The following is a 21,191-nucleotide window of genomic DNA, read 5'->3' on the forward strand; positions in this document are numbered from 1 at the left end:
CATGTTTTTAATTTAATATATCCAAGCACAAGATGTTGTGTGTGTGTGTGTGTGTGTGTGTGTGTGTGTGTGTGTGTGTGTGTGTGTGTGTGTGTGTGTGTGTATATATATATATATATATATATATATATATTCCAAAAAATGTCTGCACTCACATCCACATTGTTGTCAACTTTATGGGTTGCTCACCTTGAATCAAAAAAATATATATTTCTTTGGTCCAGAATAATACAATCCAACAATGAAAGGGGCACTCACCAGAGCAATTCCAATAGAAAAAAAGGCTTTTTATTTCTTACATATATTGGTCGACGTTTCGGTCATTCCTGACCTTTATCAAGACCAGCAGCATAGTCACAACAGTGCAAAAGACGGCATATGTCACCAACAGCATCACCGATCACCTTACCTGTATCCCCTTAAATAGCCAGCTTTTCCCGCGTATCGTCATGCTGAGCATCGCCGAACCGGAAGTGCCAAGCGTTCCACCCTGTGGAACGCAAAACACGTCTCCGGAAATGACCAAACATCCGGTCATAGGTAAATCTTAACCGGCTTATATAATAATTACATTAATCTGTACACTGATGATATACTATAATGAGCAACTTGGGGCCAATAGGATATCCTTTTAATTTTCATCGTTTGTTTATGGATTACATGGTGTGTTGCCCTGACAACCTTGTTGCTAGCGTCTGTGACGCTGATATGGCCTCAGTTTGTAGTTACCATGACAACAAGCTCCGCCTTTGAGATACACATGTGACCGGGTGTTTTGGTCACTTCAGGATCTGTGCCTGCGTTCCACTGGGTGGAACGCATGACACTTCCGGTTAGGTGCTCTAGTATGTTTATACTTTGCACTATAGGATGCACGTGGTGAACTGGTGCCTTGTTGAACTAACTGGTAGCGTCAGTCGCACCAGTTACTGATCACCACGCCAACGGGCCTCGCCGGTTGAGATTTACCTATGACCGGATATTTGGTCATTTCCGGAGATGTGTTAAACTCCCTATCGGCAGATAATGCGTGCAACCACAAAGTTATTAAACCAAGCTTAAATATAATAAAGAGACAGACCAAGTATATATGCGATCAAAAATATATGGTCAGCTTTATTTATTTTACAATCAGAGTATGGTGGCATAAGAAAGAACGGCCAGTAACCTGACGCCCCACACTTGACTTATGCACGGATGTAAAAACACTCACTGAACGGGCCAATATCCCAATTCAAGTGTAATAGTGATATAAAACTTGCAAGGGCCGATATCCCTCTCTGGCAAGTGAGACGGTATCCAGCCCCATCCCAATGCACTATTTTAGGCCTCTCCGACAAGAGGTGCCGCTGACCCCAGTAGGGTAAAATCAGCCTAACCAGTGCATTGAAGGAGGCGCACCGCTCATACTGCAGCAAGGTGGACGCTTTATAGATACTGCCGTTCTTTCCCGCCCTTGAAATAAAGCCGACACAAGACACAAGAGGAAAAAAGTGGGAGGGAGGGTGGGAGATCAGATTCCCAAGAGGCAGAGTAACAGTGCTGACCTAGCCAAACTCCTAATAACCACACCCCTTACATAACACTCCACCAATCCTAACCTAATGTCAATCTGACCATAAAAACTAACACTCCCCTACCTAACTTTATTAACCCCACGCATCCCTGCCTAGGGGTTTATGTGCCCTCTGTTCTACCCGAACCTCGGTTATCTTAAACTCCCTATCGGCAGATAATGCGTGCAACCACAAAGTTATTAAACCAAGCTTAAATATAATAAAGAGACAGACCAAGTATATATGCGATCAAAAATATATGGTCAGCTTTATTTATTTTACAATCAGAGTATGGTGGCATAAGAAAGAACGGCCAGTAACCTGACGCCCCACACTTGACTTATGCAAGGATGTAAAAACACTCACTGAACGGGCCAATATCCCAATTCAAGTGTAATAGTGATATAAAACTTGCAAGGGCCGATATCCCTCTCTTGCAAGTGAGACGGTATCCAGCCCCATCCCAATGCACTATTTTAGGCCTCTCCGACGAGAGGTGCCGCTGACCCCAGTAGGGTAAAATCAGCCTAACCAGTGCATTGAAGGAGGCGCACCGCTCATACTGCAGCAAGGTGGACGCTTTATAGATACTGCCGTTCTTTCCCGCCACGCATGTTCCCAATGATGGAACGTGCCCGCCACCATTACAACCTACTCTCTAAAAACCTCCCCACAACGAACAAAAAACACTCTATAAATGAAATTTGTCCCTGCTAGGCATCTTGTACCCCATTAAAGGGTGACGCTCCACAAATCTACCCACCCCCAACCATGCACCTACATCACCAGGAAAAAGCTAGCACAATATCGGACAAAATATCACGACATCTGGCCAAAGCCAAGCAACCCACCCAAATCATGATAAATAGCGTGCTGCAAGTAAAGCGACAATTACTGGCACAAATCATTCTCACCCAGGTGAATTGCTAAGACCAAAGGAGAAACCAAAGTCCTCCCCTGACATCCATTTACAGGGCACTAATGACTCCCAACCCAAACTAGCAAAGCGGGATGACCTGCCCAAAATATAAACAAGTGTCCGATAAACAAATGAGCAATAATCCTGTAAACCACCTGCAATACATGAAATACACAAGAGTACTGTGACTATGGCATATTGCAGAGGGAGGTGATGGGGGGGAGGGAAAGGGGGGGAAGGAGGACTTGACCCGAGGTAAAAACCTACAAAAAACCTGCTGGATCTTTTTATTTTCGTTAGTAATGTCATTCTCATATTCATGTTGTTATTTGTCATTCAGTTTAACTATTGGTATTAGCCAAACGTTGTCCTGCGCAGGGCAAAAAATAGGGCAAAATCCCTCGAGACCCCCACCGGAAAGGTGGCAAGTTGGCCGGAGCACTCAAGTCCACAAACAAACATTACACATCATTAGTCCACATGAACAGAGGCATAGGACTTCCATCATCATAGAGCCTGTATCTCCTGCCGAGCTGAGACTGCCAGAAAGACTCTCAATGCTGCCACAAAGTCTGATAGGCAATCAAAGGACTGAGGACCCAAGGACCAGCATGCGAAAACTCTCCATGGCGGCTTGAGAATTGAACAGGGTATCATCTGCGCTGATGACTCCATTCCTGGCAACAACAGAAGCGACAATATCGATCCCTGGGGTGGCGGTAGGAGGGTATCCGGCCACATCGATGCCTGAAACAAAAGAAAACAGGGGCAGTATCGAAATTCAGGGTCCTTTGCATTAGGCAATGAAGCGTATGCGCAGGCGCAGCAGTGTAAAGAGCAAACGAGACACAAGGAACAACAGCCTCAAATCATACCTAGCTGCTTAATTAGTGGACTCAGCACGCCGACATATCGGATGCTGGGGGAGCAAACAATGCCAACCCTTGTTGTAAACAGAGCCCCCGACTGTTATAACAGCAGGGGCCTCAAAAACACCCCCACTGACACAGCAACACAGCGATGGCTCCTGAATCCAGGGATGTAGTATTCCCCGATATATGCAACCCCACATAAACACTGACCGAGCTTCTACAAGCCATTAGGAGACCACAACCCACGGCCCGGGGAAACCCAAGCCAGGGGCGTGTCCCGTTATTACTAGGGGTGTGCACCGGCCACTTTTCGTGTTTTGTGTTTTGGTTTTGGATCTGGATCTTTCTTCGTGTTTTGGATCTGGATTGGTTTTGCCAAAACCACCCTTCCGTGTTTTGGGTTCTGGGTTTTGTGTTTTGGATCTGTATTTTTTTAAAAAAAAGCATAAAAACAGCTAAAATCACAGAATTTGTTGGTTTCTCTGCTCCTATGCTATTTTACCTCAATAACCTTAATTTCCACTCATTTCCAGTCTATTCTGAACACCTCACACCTCACAATAGTGTTTTCATGTCCAAAAGGTTGCACCGAGGTAGCTGGATGACTATGCTAAGCGACACGAGTGGGCGGCACAAACACGTGACCCATCTAGGAGTGACACTGCAGTGGCAGACAGGATGGCAGTTAGAAAAACTAGGCCCCAAACTGTACATAATGCAAAGAAAAAAAAGAAGTGCAAGATGGAATTGTCCTTGGGCCCTCCCACCCACCCTTATGTTGTATAAACAGGACATGCACACTTTAACAAATCAATCATTTCAGTGCCAGGGTCTGCCACACAACTGTGGCTGAAATGATTGGTTCGTTTGGGCCCCCACAAAACAAGCTGGCAATTAATGTGTCCCTGCACAAACTGGCTCTACGGAGGCAAGATGTCATCCTCATCCTCCTCATCCACCGATTCCTCACCCTCTTCAGTGTGTACATCCTCATCCTCACAAAGTATTAACTCGTCCCCACTTGAATCCACCACCACAGGTCCCTCTGTACCTTCTGGAGGCTGGTCTCCCTGTAAGAGCTGATAATTCATTTTGATGAACATCATCTTCTCCACATTCTGTGGAAGCAACCTCCTACGCCTTTCGCTGACAAGGTTCCCGGCTGCACTAAACACTCTTTCGGAGTACACACTGGAGGGGGGGCAACTCAGGTAAAATAGAGCCAGCTTGTACAGGGGCCTCCAAATTGCCTCTTTTTCCTGCCAGTACAGGTATGGACTGTCTGACATGCCTACTTGGATGCTGTCACCGATGTAATCCTCCACCATTCTGTCAATGGTGACAGTATCATATGCAGTGACAGTAGACATGTCAGAAATTGTTGTCAGGTCCTTCAGTCCGGACCAGATGTCCAAACTTGGTCCAGCCTGCCCTGCATCACCGCCAGCGGGTTGCTTAGGATACCTAAGTTTTTTCCTGGCAGCCCCAGTTGCGGGAGAAAATGAAGAAGGAGCCGTTGACGTGTCACGTTCCGCTTCAGCTGACAGTGTGTTCACCAGCAGGTCTTTGCACCTCTGCAGGCTTGTGTCGGCCGGAAAGAGAGACACCACATAGGCTTTAAACCTAGGATCAAGCACGGTGGCCAAAATGTAGTGGTCTGATTTCAACAGATTGACCACCCTGGAATCCTGGCAAAGCGAATGAAGGGCTTCATCCACAAGTCCCACATGCCGAGCGGAATCGCTCCGTCTTAGATCCTCCTTCACTTTCTCCAGCTGCTTCTGCAAAAGCCTGATGAGGGGAATGACCTGACTCAAGCTGGCTGTGTCTGAACTGACTTCACGTGTGGCAAGTTCGAAGGGCTGGAGAACCTTGCACAACACGGAAATCATTCTCCACTGCGCTTGAGTCAGGTGCATACCCCCTCCTTTGCCTATGTCATAGGTGGATGTATAGGCTTGTATGGCCTTTTGCTGCTCCTCCATCCTCTGAAGCATATAGAGGGTTGAGTTCCACCGTGTCACAACCTCTTGCTTCAGGTGATGGCGGGGCAGGTTCAAGAGTGTTTGCTGGCGCTCCAGTCTTCGGCACGCAGTCGCTGAATGGCGAAAGTGGCCAGAAATTTTTCGGGCCACCCAAAGCGTCTCCTGCACGCCCCTGTCGCTTTTCAGAAAATTCTGCACCACCAAGTTTATTGTGTGAGCAAAACATGGGACGTGCTGGAATTTGCCCAGATGTAATGCCCGCACAATATTGGTGGCGTTGTCAGATATCACAAATCCCCAGGAGAGTCTAAGTGGGGTAAGCCACTGGGCGATGATTTCCCTCAGTTTCTCTAAGAGGTTGTCGGCGGTGTGCCTCTTACTGAAACCGGTGATACACAGCGTAGCCTGCCTTGTAACGAGCTGGCGTTTCTGAGATGCTGCTACTGGTGACGCTGCTGCTGTTGCTGCGTAAGGTGATACATCTACCCAGTGGGCTGTCACAGTCATATAGTCCTTAGTCTGCCCTGTTCCACTTGTCCACATGTCCGTGGTTAAGTGGACATTGTGTACAACTGCATTTTTCAGGACACTGAGGACACTTTTTCTGACGTTTCTGTACAGTCTCGGTATCGCCTGCCTAGTGAAGTGGAATCTAGACGGGATTTGGAACCGGGGACACACTACCTCCATCAATTGTCTAAATCCCACTGCACTAATGGCGGATACCGGACGCACGTCTAACACCAACATAGCAGTCAAGGCCTCAGTTATACGTTTTGCTTCAGGATGACTGCTGTCGTACTTCATTCTTCTCGCTAAGGACTGTTGGAGGGTCAATTGTTTAGTAAAAGTAGTGGTGTTCCTACTTCCTCTCTGGGATGATGAATGACTCCCAGCAGCAGCAACAGCAGCAGCGGCAGCAGTAGGCGTAGCAATGCAGGATCCTCCAGAGGAATCCCGGATAGGAGAGTCAGTCATGCCAGTGACATGGCCTGCAGGACTACTTCCGATCCTGACTAAGGAGGAAATTGACGAGGAGGGAGTTGACGGTGTGGTTTGCAGGCGCTTGGATACAACAGGACAACGGGATTTAGGTGTCCCTGGACTGCTTACGGTCTTAGCCAAAGTTTCTGAACTTGACAGTAACTTTTTATGAACGCGCTGCAGGTGCCGTATAAGGGAGGATGTTCCTAGGTGGTTGACGTCCCTACCCCTACTTATTTCACCTTTACATATGGTACATATGGCAAGACAGTTGTTGTCCGGATTTGGATAGAAATATTGCCAGACCAAAGAGGTGGAATGTTTGGTCTTCTGCCCAGGCATGACCGTGATGGGCTTTTTCATCCCACGGACAACAACTGTCTCCCCCGGAGCCTGATTTAAACAAACCACATCACCATCAGAATCCTCCTCGCCAACTTCCTCCTCAGCGCCAGCTACACCAGTATCCTCATCCTGTTGTACTTCAACAGTGACATCTTCAATTTGCATATCAGCAAGTGGACTGTGGGTGCTCCTTTCAGCACTTGCAGGGGGCGTGCAAATGGTGGAAAGAGCCACCTCTTCCCGTCCAGTGCTGGGAAGGTCAGGCATCACAACCACCACCACACTTGGACTCTCCTTGGGGATTTGTGATATCTTCTTAGAAAGCACAGTTCTTCGCTGTGCTTTTGCCAGCTTAACTCTTTTGATTTTTTTAGTGGGAGGAGGGCTTCCATCGTCATGTGAAGCTGAACCACTAGTCATGAACATACTAGGGATCGACCTTAGCCGTTCCTTGCCACTCCGTGTCGTAAATGGCATATTGGCAAGTTTACGTTTCTCTTCAGCTGATTTAAATGTCTTTTTCAAGGTCATTTTCCTGAACTTTGCCATTTGGGATTGTATGTGCCCTCTACTATGACATTGGGCATCGGCCTTGGCAGACGACGTTGATGGCATGTTATCGTCTATGTCATGACTAGTGGCAGCAGCTTCAGCACTAGGAGGAAGTGGTTCTTGATCTTTCTCTATTTTATTTTTATCGGAGAAAGTTTGGTCCTCCATTTATGTTATATCGATTTGATATATACGTGCGGCTAAACACAGAAAATAATTTTTTTTTTGGTTTGGACTGGAGTGTACTTTCAGGGGTTACAGCACCCTTTAACGGTCAAGCCAGCCGGCCCTTTACTTATGACACAGGCGCACGCTTGGCACTACTTTGTTGATGCACGTGCGGCTACTGCGCACACAATTCACAAACACAGAAAATAATTTTTTTTTTGGTTTGGACTGGAGTGTACTTTGGGGGTTACAGCACCCTTTAACGGTCAAGCCAGCCGGCCCTTTATTTATGACACAGGCGCACTCTTGGCACTACTTTGTTGATGCACGTGCGGCTACTGCGCACACAATTCACAAACACAGAAAATAATTTTTTTTTTGGTTTGGACTGGAGTGTACTTTCGGGGGTTACAGCACCCTTTAACGGTCAAGCCAGCCGGCCCTTTACTTATGACACAGGCGCACGCTTGGCACTACTTTATTGATGCACGTGCGGCTACTGCGCACACAATTCACAAACACAGAAAATAATTTTTTTTTTGGTTTGGACTGGAGTGTACTTTCGGGGGTTACAGCACCCTTAACGGTCAAGCCAGCCGGCCCTTTACTTATGACACAGGCGCACGCTTGGCACTACTTTGTTAATGCACGTGCGGCTACTGCGCACACAATTCACAAACACAGAAAATTATTTTTTTTTTGGTTTGGACTGGAGTGTACTTTCGGGGGTTACAGCACCCTTAACGGTCAAGCCAGCCGGCCCTTTACTTATGACACAGGCGCACGCTTGGCACTACTTTGTTAATGCACGTGCGGCTACTGCGCACACAATTCACAAACACAGAAAATTATTTTTTTTTTGGTTTGGACTGGAGTGTACTTTCGGGGGTTACAGCACCCTTAACGGTCAAGCCAGCTGGCCCTTTACTTATGATACAGGCGCACGCTTGGCACTACTTTGTTGATGCACGTGCGGCTACTGCGCACACAATTCACAAACACAGAAAATAATTTTTTTTTTGGTTTGGACTGGAGTGTACTTTCGGGGGTTACAGCACCCTTAACGGTCAAGCCAGCCGGCCCTTTACTTATGACACAGGCGCACGCTTGGCACTACTTTGTTGATGCACGTGCGGCTACTGCGCACACAATTCACAAACACAGAAAATAATTTTTTTTTTGGTTTGGACTGGAGTGTACTTTCGGGGGTTACAGCACCCTTAACGGTCAAGCCAGCCGGCCCTTTACTTATGACACAGGTGCACGCTTGGCACTACTTTGTTGATGCACGTGCGGCTACTGCGCACACAATTCACAAACACAGAAAATAATTTTTTTTTTGGTTTGGACTGGAGTGTACTCTCGGGGGTTACAGCACCCTTAACGGTCAAGCCAGCCGGCCCTTTACTTATGACACAGGCGCACGCTTGGCACTACTTTGTTGATGCACGTGCGGCTACTGCGCACACAATTCACAAACACAGAAAATAATTTTGTTTTTGGTTTGGACTGGAGTGTACTTTGGGGGTTACAGCACCCTTTAACGGTCAAGCCAGCCGGCCCTTTACTTATGACACAGGCGCACGCTTGGCACTACTTTGTTGATGCACGTGCGGCTACTGCGCACACAATTCACAAACACAGAAAATAATTTTTTTTTTGGTTTGGACTGGAGTGTACTTTCGGGGGTTACAGCACCCTTAACGGTCAAGCCAGCCGGCCCTTTACTTATGACACAGGCGCACGCTTGGCACTACTTTGTTGATGCACGTGCGGCTACTGCGCACACAATTCACAAACACAGAAAATAATTTTTTTTTTGGTTTGGACTGGAGTGTACTTTCGGGGGTTACAGCACCCTTAACGGTCAAGCCAGCCGGCCCTTTACTTATGACACAGGCGCACGCTTGGCACTACTTTGTTGATGCACGTGCGGCTACTGCGCACACAATTCACAAACACAGAAAATAATTTTTTTTGGGTTTGGACTGGAGTGTACTTTCGGGGGTTACAGCACCCTTTAACGGTCAAGCCAGCCGGCCCTTTACTTATGACACAGGTGCACGCTTGGCACTACTTTGTTGATGCACGTGCGGCTACTGCGCACACAATTCACAAACACAGAAAATAATTTTTTTTTGGGTTTGGACTGGAGTGTACTTTCGGGGGTTACAGCACCCTTTAACGGTCAAGCCAGCCGGCTCTTTACTTATGACACAGGCGCACGCTTGGCACTACTTTGTTGATGCACGTGCGGCTACTGCGCACACAATTCACAAACACAGAAAATATATTATTTTTTTAGCACTTGGGGGGAGCACCCCTGATGGACAGAGCACCCCCTGGACAACACTACAGCACTCCTTTAGGACTGGGACACTGCACAGGACTTTGGAGTGGACACAGCCCCTATGGAGAACTGACTGCACAACACAGTCCAGCCAGCCCCTATGGACTTTGAAGTAGTGGACACAGCCCCTATTAACAACAGCAGCACAGCACAACACAGCCAGCCCCTATGGACTTTGAAGTAGTGGACAACAGCAGCACTACACTACACTACACTACACAGCCCTAACTCCCACCCTCCCTCTTCACTGTCCACAGCCGAGTGAGAAAATGGCGCCGACGCGGGTACCTTATATAGGATCCAAAACCCGCGAGACTCGGAAGGCGGGATGATGACGTTTTGCCTCGATTTCAGATCCGAGTCAGGCGGGAAAAGTCGAGCCTGACTCGGATCAGACTCGGATCGGGCGGGCTCGGGGGGGTTCGGATTTCAGAAATCCGAACCCGCTCACCCCTAGTTATTACATAGGGCTGTGTATAAGATATGGGGCCAAATGTAACAGGGCGAGAGCCCAGAGAAGCGAGAGCTTCTGACACTTTTTTGTCAATGTAATAAGAGTCCAAAAACAAAGTAACAGAGTGAACTTGCATGTTTTTTTTAGACTTAGAAAAACTCTCACGATTTAAAATCTCATTCAGGTGTTTTCCCATTTTGAAGATAAAACTCAACCAATGTGAGAGCTCACTGCTAAACTCTCACACTTTCCAAACTCTCACCCTATCACACTCGGCCCCTGGTGTGCTTAGAAGAACGTTGTATGTGGGTGTGGTGGACTCGGGTCAAACCTGTTTCCCTATATAAGATTATATATAAATATATGATTGGGTATATATGAATGGGGATCAGATGCAATGTAAGCTGTGTAGCTCACCTAAATCCTATGAACATGTATTTGTAAAATAAAAAGGGGGGTGTGCGTGTATAAGATATGGTGTACTTTGAAGAGCGTTGCATGTGGGGGTGGACTCGGGTCGAACCTGTATCTGTATATAAAATAAATATATATGATTAGGTCTCAATTGGAATAGGGATGAGACTACCATGCAAAAATGTGTAGCTCGCCTAAATCCTAGGAACCATATCTGGCATAAAAAACATTTTCAACACCAAAATGTAAAGTATAAAACATATATTCCCACAGCCCAGATACTGAGTCTGAGGAGTAACTGGACCACCGAGGGGATAATTTAAATCACACCAGCAGTTATCGCATAAATGTACCTTATGTATGACCTCACAATGTATTAGACAAAGCGCTCAAATTAAAACGGTATGGAAAAGCACCCACTCATGGGTAAGAAAAACCAACCGCAGGCGCCGGCTATAGGGAAAGGGCCAGAAAACCCTATGTGAATAAAATGCAATCAACTACCGAAAGTATAAGGGAAAATTATACGGACAAAAGAAAAATTACCCCAGAACGAAGTGGTCCTATGCATGCACGAGCACCAGCTACAGGTAAAGAGCATAAATTACTGTACAGGGATTAATACAATTCAGCTACAGAAAGTATAAGGGTAAATCATATGGGCAAAAGAAAAATAACGCACCGACACGTGGTGTTCCTATGCATGCACATTTATGACCAAAAGGGGTGGTCTAAACAGTTTACAACAGAGAAAGAGTAAACAAGTGAAGAATAACAGAATAGGAGATGATAGGCTCCTAATACTTGATTTTAGACTATGAGCCAGTGATACCATTCACAAGCTGACTCCAACTTGAGTGCATGGTGGGAGGGGGAGCGGCACACGCTTCAAGTCCCTACATGGTCATAGGGTCCCAAGACCCTCCCAAACTCTATGAAACTTAGGGATACCCATGTAATGTAATTTAGTACATTTATGAAATAAAAAGTATGTAATAGCGTGATATTAGTAATAGTGTGCAAGAACACATTTGTGATCGATTAGCTGATGAATAGTCCATGATACATATTTTCCTTATCCACACTTCTCTGCCGCACTTATTTTCTTATCTCTGTGCATGACTAAACATGAATGTTTTGCTGTAATAAATGAGTTTAATGGACGATACGGTCTTATTAAGATTGAGGTAATGAATTGCTTGTATTAATATTAAATCAATATAACTTCATTGTGCGTACTGACTTATAATTTTCGAAAGTCAACCATGTGCATGACTATAACATGAATGTTTGCTGTAATAAATGAAGGTCATATGACAAAATCTTAACGAAATAATCTAATAAGGAACCGTGCAGAAGAACCGCAGAACAAAGGGCCAAAGGCACCGTGGTTTCTGACATGCTGGCTTACGGCCCTACATGTGTGGACTGAGTCCGTACAATCTCCCTGTGCCCGCGTGGGCTTACTCCGGGCACTCTGGTTTCTTCCCACACTCCAAAAATATACTGGTAGGTTAATTGGCTCCAAACATAAATTAACCCTAGTGTGTATGTGTGTGAGCATGTGGTAGGGATCATAGAGTGTAAGCTCCACTGGCTGTAAAGCGCTGCGGAATATGTGTGCGCTATATAAATAACTGGTAATAATAATAACTGGTAATAATGATAACGTGCTGTAACGCATTTAACATGTATAAAAAATGCACAGCATTTATTTATGAAATAAGTGCTCTACCAATATATTGATTAATAAAACTGTTTTGTATGACTAGATGAAGAAAAACTGGTTTGTTGACAATGACCAGCCGCTGTGAATAGACCAAATAAAAAGATGTGCGGAGGTGGGCTGGTAAGCTTCTGAGGAAACGGCATATGGCCGAGAAACGAGATACGCCACGGCCTTGTAGTCGAGGGTTATGTATGAAATGAGCCCTCACAATAACACAAACAACAAGCGAGCATAAGACCGCCGTATCCTGACACAGAGCAGCGAGGGAACCTCCCAGTCCTGTACATTACATATTCCCACAGCCTAGCCCAGGAGCTGCGGCTGACATGAGCGCTGGAGAACTGCTTTTTGCCTGCAACCAGATATGAATACAGCTGCCTCCATACAGTCATTTTTTAATATATCAAACTGTTGGCTTATCAATACATAACATACCACAATCGTAACCATATACCTAATGTCCGAAAGGACCAACTTAATAGTGCCCTTACACTGTGCGCATCATTCAGCCTGTTATTACTGAATATGCATGCACTGCTAATAGTTTTTGCTTTGTATAAAAGAAAAGGAGTAGTGAGAGGCCGCACACATCTTTTAACTGCTGAGCCCATGTGACGTATGCCGCAGGTGCAGCCAAGGTGCTAAATCTTACCCCCACACCCTCAGACTGCAAAGACCGTAGGGGTGTCAGAGCACCCCCACTGCCACCAGCTGTCCGGCAATAGACCCAGAATCCAGTGCGGCAGCACCAGCGCGACCAGATGGAACTATATTACAATTGAAGGCAATGGGAAACCCATGGCAGCACTCATGCCTTGCTGTACTGTTGTGCTGTGAGGGGTACAGGGCTGTAATAGCTCACATAAACATAGCTCACACAGAGATAGATCAAGCTGAGACAGCCCATGCAGTAATAGCTCATCTAAAGATATATCAAGCAGTTATAGCTCACACAGTGAGGAGGGAAGGGGGGGGGGGGGACTATGAAACCCATATCTGCAGCATCATCCAGGGAGAAAAAACGGGCGTGCCAGGGACAAGGTATACTGTAGAGAGGAATGATAGGATATAGAAACAGCAAAGCAGGAAAGAACAGATCAGAATAAGAAGAATAAGAGATAAGGATGAAAGCAAGACAGACATGTATGAGAAGAAAAAGGGGGAAAAATACCAAAAACAAAGACCAGAGTATTACAACCTTGTGACTGTACAGCTTGCAGATCAGATTCCCAAGAGGCAGAGTAACATTGCTGACCTAGCCACACTCCTAATAACCACACCCCTTACATAACACTCCACCAATCCTAACCTAATGTCAATCTGACCATAAAAACTAACACTCCCCTACCTCCTGTAACTTTATTAACCCCACGCATCCCTGCCTAGGGGTTTATGTGCCCTCTGTTCTATCCGAACCTCGGTTATCTTTTGCGTTCCACAGGGTGGAACGCTTGGCACTTCCGGTTCGGCGATGCTCAGCATGACGATATGCGGGAAAAGCTGGCTATTTAAGGGGATACAGGTAAGGTGATCGGTGATGCTGTTGGTGACATATGCCGTCTTTTGCACTGTTGTGACTATGCTGCTGGTCTTGATAAAGGTCAGGAATGACCGAAACGTCGACCAATATATGTAAGAAATAAAAAGCCTTTTTTCTATTGGAATTGCTCTGGTGAGTGCCCCTTTCATTATATATATAACATACATACACAAACAAAAGCCTCCGGTGCTTAGCTATATTAAATTAAAAGCATGCAAATGTAAGTGTCAGCACAAGAAGCAATATAACAGCACTTACCCACATGTAAGTGTATGATTTTATATATATATATATATATATATATATGTATACACACTATATATATATATTATATATACACATATATACACTGTATGTAAAACATAAATTAGGCACTCCCTCCCTAAAGCAGAGCCCAAACTTACCTTGACACTCGCCCATCTCCGTGACTCTGGGAGCTCAGAGGACAGCCAGCGCAGAGTGATGTGAGGTACCGCTTGTCACTGGTGGAATGCATCGGCAGCTGCCAGGGAAGAGGAGAAGAAGAGTCTCGGTGTCATTTAATACATGGAGCCGTTCGCAAGCCAATCACAGCTTGCGGAACGGTAGCCAGCCAATCAGCAGCGGCCGCTGCTGATTGGCTTGCTGCTGTTCCGTGAATGCTGTGATTGGCTTGCGGCCAGCTCCATGTATTAAATGCCATGAAGTCTCTTTACTTCTTTGGCTGCCCCCGGTGCATTCCAGCAGTGATGTGCGGTACCGCACATCACTGCATTTCACACCTCCGCTACCCGGGCCCCCTCTTTCTCAGGGCCCGGGACTGGAGTCCCTGCAGTCCCCCCCCCGATGGCGGCCCTGCTTGCATGCACCTTCAATTTTCAAATCACCTTACCCATCCTTGCAGATCCCTTTTTATTGGCCTTGTTTTCATGCTTGTACGCCCACTATGGGCGGTATTCAATTAGTTTCACACCTGCAGAAATTTTTCGCAGGCTGTACTTTCCCCCAACATTGCGTGTTTTGTGCACGAAAACTTTTCATGCACGCCCCCACTATTCGCCGTATTAAATTCCAAAAGTCACGAAAAAGTGACCCAGCAAATGTGAAACAGGTGGAAAGTGCTGTCAGAATTGGGGAAAACAGCCGGACACCCCCAAAAAGATGCACTTACATTGGGTATCAATCTAGATGTGCCCGAATAGCTCGATTAAAGCCATTTGGAGTACTTAAGTTGTGTCAATAGCTTCTAAATGGTGAAGGATAACATTAAACAGTTTTTTTTGTGCAAATAAGTAGTCCTGTCAAATTTGGGGTATTTGAAAATGGGTACAAGCATGTTTTAAAGTCGCTAAAGTGAAGTTTTTAAATTAAAGAAAAAACGCACCTGTAGCAAGCACCTGCAATCAAACAACACCTCAGCCATACTTGTGGACCCCCAAAAAGTGTATTTCATTAGTTTTTAAGTTTGTACCCCCACTTTGTATTTTTTCGCTCCCATATTCAAAGTACTTTTTTGGGGTGTTACTTTTTAAAGGGATTTTTAGATTAAGTTATCCTTTGGGGGGCTGTCGCCAGGGTTCTGGGTGGTTTCCCCACCTTTGCAACCCCAAATAAATAAAAAACACTTCGTTTCTCCTGCTATTCAGAGGCGATTCTTTTTCCCCTATTACATTACATTGGCTTTCCGCGTACGCAAAAAGTATTTGGAATTGAATAAGTTTCCGACTGGCGAAGAGTCGCAATCGGCGAAACATTTTCACTGTTTACTGCTTTTCGACTGTAATTCAAACAAAATACAAACGGCTTGTAAGCATTTGCGAAAATGTACAGTATGTAGGCCAGTAGATGGTTGGATATTTACCCCAGAAATGTTACTTTAAGTGTTATTTATACATACTTTAAATTAATAAAGTCTAAAATAAAAGAATTTACATTTCAAAGCTTCATGGGACATAATGTTGGAATAAATGGGTGTATAATTCGTCGTCAAAAATGTGTTAAAGTTTGTATGGTTTCAGACTGAAATGTGTTGGATTGTGTCAAAACTATGTTTAGATTGAAATGTAAACAAATAAATTAAAGCCTCAAATTTTTAAGGGTTACCATTTGTAATGCTGGGCATACACAGCCAGATAAAATGTCTGTCAGACCGACAGACATTTTATCTGGCCGGCTGCCAGCCGCAGATGTCCGCGGCATACACTGTGAGATTTCTCTCACAGTGTATAGCCCGACATCCGCGCTCTGCCCCCGGGGGAGGAGACATTTCCCTGTTCCTTCCGTAGGAAGGAACACAGGAAATGTCTGTCTGTCGGCTGCGCTGGGCATACACTGCCCGATGCGGCCGACAGTTTACTGGGTAATATCGCACCGAGCAATATTTAACCCTCGGTCGCCCCCTACACGCTACAATTATCGCGGCGATCCGCCGATATCGGGCGGATCGTCCCGATAATTGTGGCTTGTATGGCCAGCATAAGGTGTGTAATTGTTAGTTTCAATATGTCAAGCACATCAATGTAGTCCCCCAAACAACAAAAATAACTCTCTAAAATCCAGGCAGATACAACACAAAAATCTTTACTGTTTAGTTTTTTTAATCAATAATAGCCTTTTTTGTGTTGTAAATGTACAAATTAATAATCAATATCCAATGTAACATATATTTGGCATTTTAATTTTAAAAATTATATTTACAAACACACAGCTAAACCCACTGCTGCAGCAAAAAAGAAAACCAGACACCACCAGGATCCAGACTCAGAGGAGGCCAGTAACTTAGTGTTTTGTTTTAAGATGAAGCAAAACAATATTGTCACTTTGCTAATTTTTAAATGCACTATGGGTTATAGGTCAATCACACCTTCCGCCCAAAAAAAGGGCATATCGTGTTTTGCCCATGGAGACACAGACACGCCATCACCAGTTGAAGGCACAAGAATGGACACTCATTCAACTACAGCTACTCCATCGTCACCCCATCTAGATGGTGAGTCTGTGATTTCAGGGAATCCATAAACATTATCTAGAAATTAAAATCAAAAGTCCCATTTTTAAAATGACACACGCACATCACCATACTTTAGTAATATTTGTATTTAATTGGAGGCTGAGTTTCCCTTTGTTAGTAGTAGGGATGTAAGTAATTTAGTGCCTATTGTCATGTCCTTATCAATGGTGGAGAAATATTTAATTGACGCATGGTTGATATTCCTAAAATTGCTTATGTGTACTCTCAAGTTGAATGTGTTTAATGTTGAATTTGGTTTGTGTTTTTTTTAGGCTTAACTATGCTCCCTAGTAAATTCAATGCATAGCGACCTTTTCACATGTTTAACTTTCAAACTCAGGGTCTGAATCAGACCTGGTCGCAAGCGCTGAGTGCTTGCAACCGGGTCGATGGTGGCCCAGAGTGCTTGCGCTCGTACCAAAGGGGGCATGTTGTCGATGTTGAGTGACAGCACGCCCCCTTTGGTGGGCGGGCCGGGGGAGTGGCTGCCCAAACGGAGGCGTTCCCATGTGAACGCCTCCAATTTGGGGCGGCCCCACTGACATCACGAGTGATGTCAGTGGGAGAGATTTCGGCTCTGTTAGAGCCGAAATCTCTCTGGGGCTTGCGGCAACGAGACCCTACCACAAGGGTCTCATCGCAAGCCCGATGGTCGCGATGGTCTTGACCATCGCGACCATATTCCTGGCCGCTCGCTATAGCTGTGGGTGGTCACCCACAGCTATGCGAGCGGCCAGGAGGCCGATCTAAAAAAAATATAGCCTGGCCCTGATTCAGAGCGAGCGCTCTGTCAGAGCGTCCGGCTCTGAATCAGGGCCTCAGTTGCTTGTTTCTGATGCAAAATAATTACGTGTGCATTCAGGCATTTGGCTAAATTCAATCTCAAAACATTGTCAAAAATGGCAACATGTGGATCAGCCCAAAACATCGCAAATTAATGTTGAAAACTCTTAACCCCAGTAAAATATGCAGTAAAATAGGTAATCATTAAAGATGTGTGGTTGTGTTCTAATTGTCGTTTAAAAATTCATTTTTCCCCTTAAGTTGTGTCAATTGTTTGCTATTAGTGTCCCTGAATGGCGAAAACCAGTATTGTAAAACCTAAAAAAGAAGGCCCCCCCATTTTTTTTAAAGTTGATTTATTACTAAACTATTAAATAACAAATTTGTGATACACTTTTAAAAATAAAAACGGACACCATGATTTAATCAAAAAAACATTTTAAACTAAATTTGATTAATACTAAAAATGTAATACTTACACAATTCTCTCTTGTAGATTCCTCGGATATGGCAGGGATTCCAGCGCCATTCTGCTCGAGACGAGAGCCTAGAAGAAGAAATGATAACACTCACCGAAATTCCATACACACCAAACATGCCAAACACACCCCTAGGACCATCTTCTCCACCACTATTGGCACCTAGCCTCCCGCCACCACAGCCACATGATAGATATTGGCTAGAAATGGCCTCATTACAGCAAAAACAAATAGATTTGCTCACAACCCACGTGACTCAAAACAGTACAATAAATAAAATAGGACACAGGCATAACAAAAATATTAAAAGTATCAGGCTTGAGCTTACACGCCAAGCAAATACAATGGAACACATTCAAGAGTCCCTGTTGCGATTGGAACAATCACATCTTCGCCAGCAGGAATGCCAAAATAGATTCAACTAACAGTTTTTACAAGTAAAAGAGCAGTAAAACTCTGCATTTAGAGATTTTGCAGGTATACTACAAAATCTCGGGACACAAATTGTTAACAGATTACCCGAGGCAGCTCCCAGCCTAACTTCCAGCACCAACTGCCTCATACCAACACCGGTTACAACACCACCACGAAGAACCCTCCGTACCAGAGATGGTACCCTAGCTGCCCATGGTGGCAGAGGTAAAACTAAATAGGATCTGAGAATAAAAACAATAACATTTGCAAAAGTTTAAAAATTTGCAAACAATAATGTGGATTAATATTTCAGTGTGTTTGTTTAGCTATGATTGACAATTACATGAGTAAATGTGCCTGTATTAATGTGAAATTTTGAAGCCATTCTTTGTCTTGGTTTCGGATTATTTAATCAAAATATACACATTTGTTAAATGAAGAAGTGGCTGGAATGGGTATTTTCTAATAACCTGGATTGTTGTTTGATCATTGCCTGTTTCCAAATACGGTATGTTTGTTCATTTGTTAAACATTATACCAACTTTTTACCCTTTGCAAGAATATTTTCACCAATTTTTTTCAGTTCCAAAAAAACAATACACTGATTTTAAATGAAATTAATAGGTAATGTTTACACAATGCACGGCAAAGCCAATGTGGCCCAAACCGAGCTAGAGAAAGTAATTTGACAAATATTGTAAATGTGGACATAACACCTTAAAATAATATATGTGTTTTTAGAAAGATCTTTAGGGGGAAAGCTCCAAAAATCCCTAAAAAATGGACAAACAAAACATGTGGGGGCAAATCAGGATAACTGTTACACTTGAGAAATCCTTATAAAGTTTATTTAAATAAAAAAAGTATTATTATTATTAAAGACATTTTAACACAGTTCAACAGTTGCAGAAAAATAAAATGACAAAGAACTAAAGGCCAGGTGAATGATGTAATAAGGACATAAACTACTGTCCAACACATTGATCATGAAATTTGTTAACCAAAAATACACAAAGGAATTAAGTATACAAACCAGAAAAATGATCCAAGATGAGCTGCTGCCTCACCTGTCTTCCACTCTCTGTCGTCCACCTGTCGCCTTGTTCAACAAAATCCCCAGCCTGCTCGCTGTTCTCTGCATAATCAGCGGTTAAAGGCTGTTGCGAACACATATTATGCAAAAAATAACAGCAGAGCACAATATCTGACACTTTATTTGGCAAATACAACAAAATGCCTCCAGATTTATCAAGACACCGAAAACGAGATTTTAACAGGCCAAATGTACGTTCTATCACAGATCTGGTGGACTTATGTGCATTGCTATACTTGCGCTCAGCTTGTAAATTTTTAAGCGACAGTGGAGTCGGTAACCAGGAGCAACACCCGTAGCCAGAGACACCTATTGTGTTTTGTAATAAAAAACAGTCAGTATTCAATTAGACATGAAAAGCCGAGATCCGCGAAAATGTATCGCTGATTGCGTCTTTTCGCCATACTTGTCTACTTTTTAAAACTACTTTGAGGGAGATTGCAGATGGCTGTAGAATGCGCCACGCGCAGTTGTGGTGGCGTGGTCTGCTCCACCCAAAGGGCGTGTCTGGCTCCACCTATGGGCGAATATATATTCCTATAAGCTCACACACAGTCTCACACACACACTTACATGAATAGATTCACACACACACACACACACACACACACACACACACACACACACACACACACACACACACACATCACACACACACCACTTGAATAGATTCCCACACACACATCACACACATGAATCTCCCTCCTTCCCTCCCCCTCTCCTCCCCCACAGCACTGACATGAATAGATCTGGCAGGATTTGCAGTGAACTCTAAAACACTCACAGTCTCAGGCAGCTCCTGTGTCTCTGTTTTCAGCGTCTTGTCCTCCGGCTTTGGCTCCTCCCCTCTCTGTTATCAGTCACATGCTGGCCAGGGAATGCTGGGAGCATCAGTCTCTCCCAGCAGTCTATGTGCAGGGGAAGGCGTGCCCAGGAGACCTCCGGGCCAGTAGCAGCCAGACTCCTGACTCCCTGCACCCGGTGAGTACGTTTCTATGAGGGAGGAATTTCACTTTCATTAAAAATTTACTTAACAGACATTAAAAGGTGCTTGCAACCATTTTCAGGTACCCCACATTTGCCAGGACTACTGATTTTTGCCAAACAATACTGCTTTATGCTATTCAACACCACCTATGCAAAGACGCTAATTAGAGGCAATTGTACCAACTTAAGTACCCCAAACATTTTATTAGGACTAATCGGGCACTACTACATTGATCCCCAATGTTTCTGCATCTTTTTGGGGGGTTCAGGCTGATTTCCCCGATTCGGACACCACTTTCTGCCTGTTCCGACTTCGTGTATCGCCGTTTTCGCGTCTTTTGGAATTGAATACGGGAAATAGCATGGGGCGCACGATAAGCTTTCGCATCCAAAAGACGCGATGTACGCCAAAAGTCCGGCAGGCGGAACTTTATCGCGGGTGCAAAACTTATTGAATACCGCAAGTAAGTTTGCATTGGAAGTTACTAAATAAAAATATACTTACCCAGAAGCCAACCCTCCGGCATTTGGTGAGCCTCAAATTTATCATGGAGGGATGACTGCCTGAGGACAAAGGC

At 44.6% G+C, this 21,191-nt stretch overlaps 1 protein-coding gene across 1 annotated transcript; it reads right to left on the reverse strand.

Moving 5' to 3' along the window:
- Positions 1 to 1,023: 1,023 nt before the first annotated feature.
- Positions 1,024 to 20,491, reverse strand: LOC148473318 (uncharacterized). Its single transcript, XM_088459792.1, has 4 exons — positions 20,411 to 20,491; positions 19,601 to 19,690; positions 18,120 to 18,187; positions 1,024 to 3,222 (listed from the first exon to the last, which is right to left on the reverse strand). Exons 2-4 carry the CDS (start codon positions 19,672 to 19,674, stop codon positions 3,059 to 3,061), a joined length of 306 nt encoding a protein of 101 aa, XP_088315918.1. The 5' UTR covers positions 19,675 to 19,690; positions 20,411 to 20,491; the 3' UTR covers positions 1,024 to 3,058.
- Between the last annotated feature and the right edge of the window lie 700 nt (positions 20,492 to 21,191).

Source organism: Taudactylus pleione, unplaced genomic scaffold (genome assembly GCF_031769625.1).
Source record: "Taudactylus pleione unplaced genomic scaffold, aTauple2 ptg000935l, whole genome shotgun sequence".
Taxonomy (NCBI): domain Eukaryota; kingdom Metazoa; phylum Chordata; class Amphibia; order Anura; family Myobatrachidae; genus Taudactylus; species Taudactylus pleione.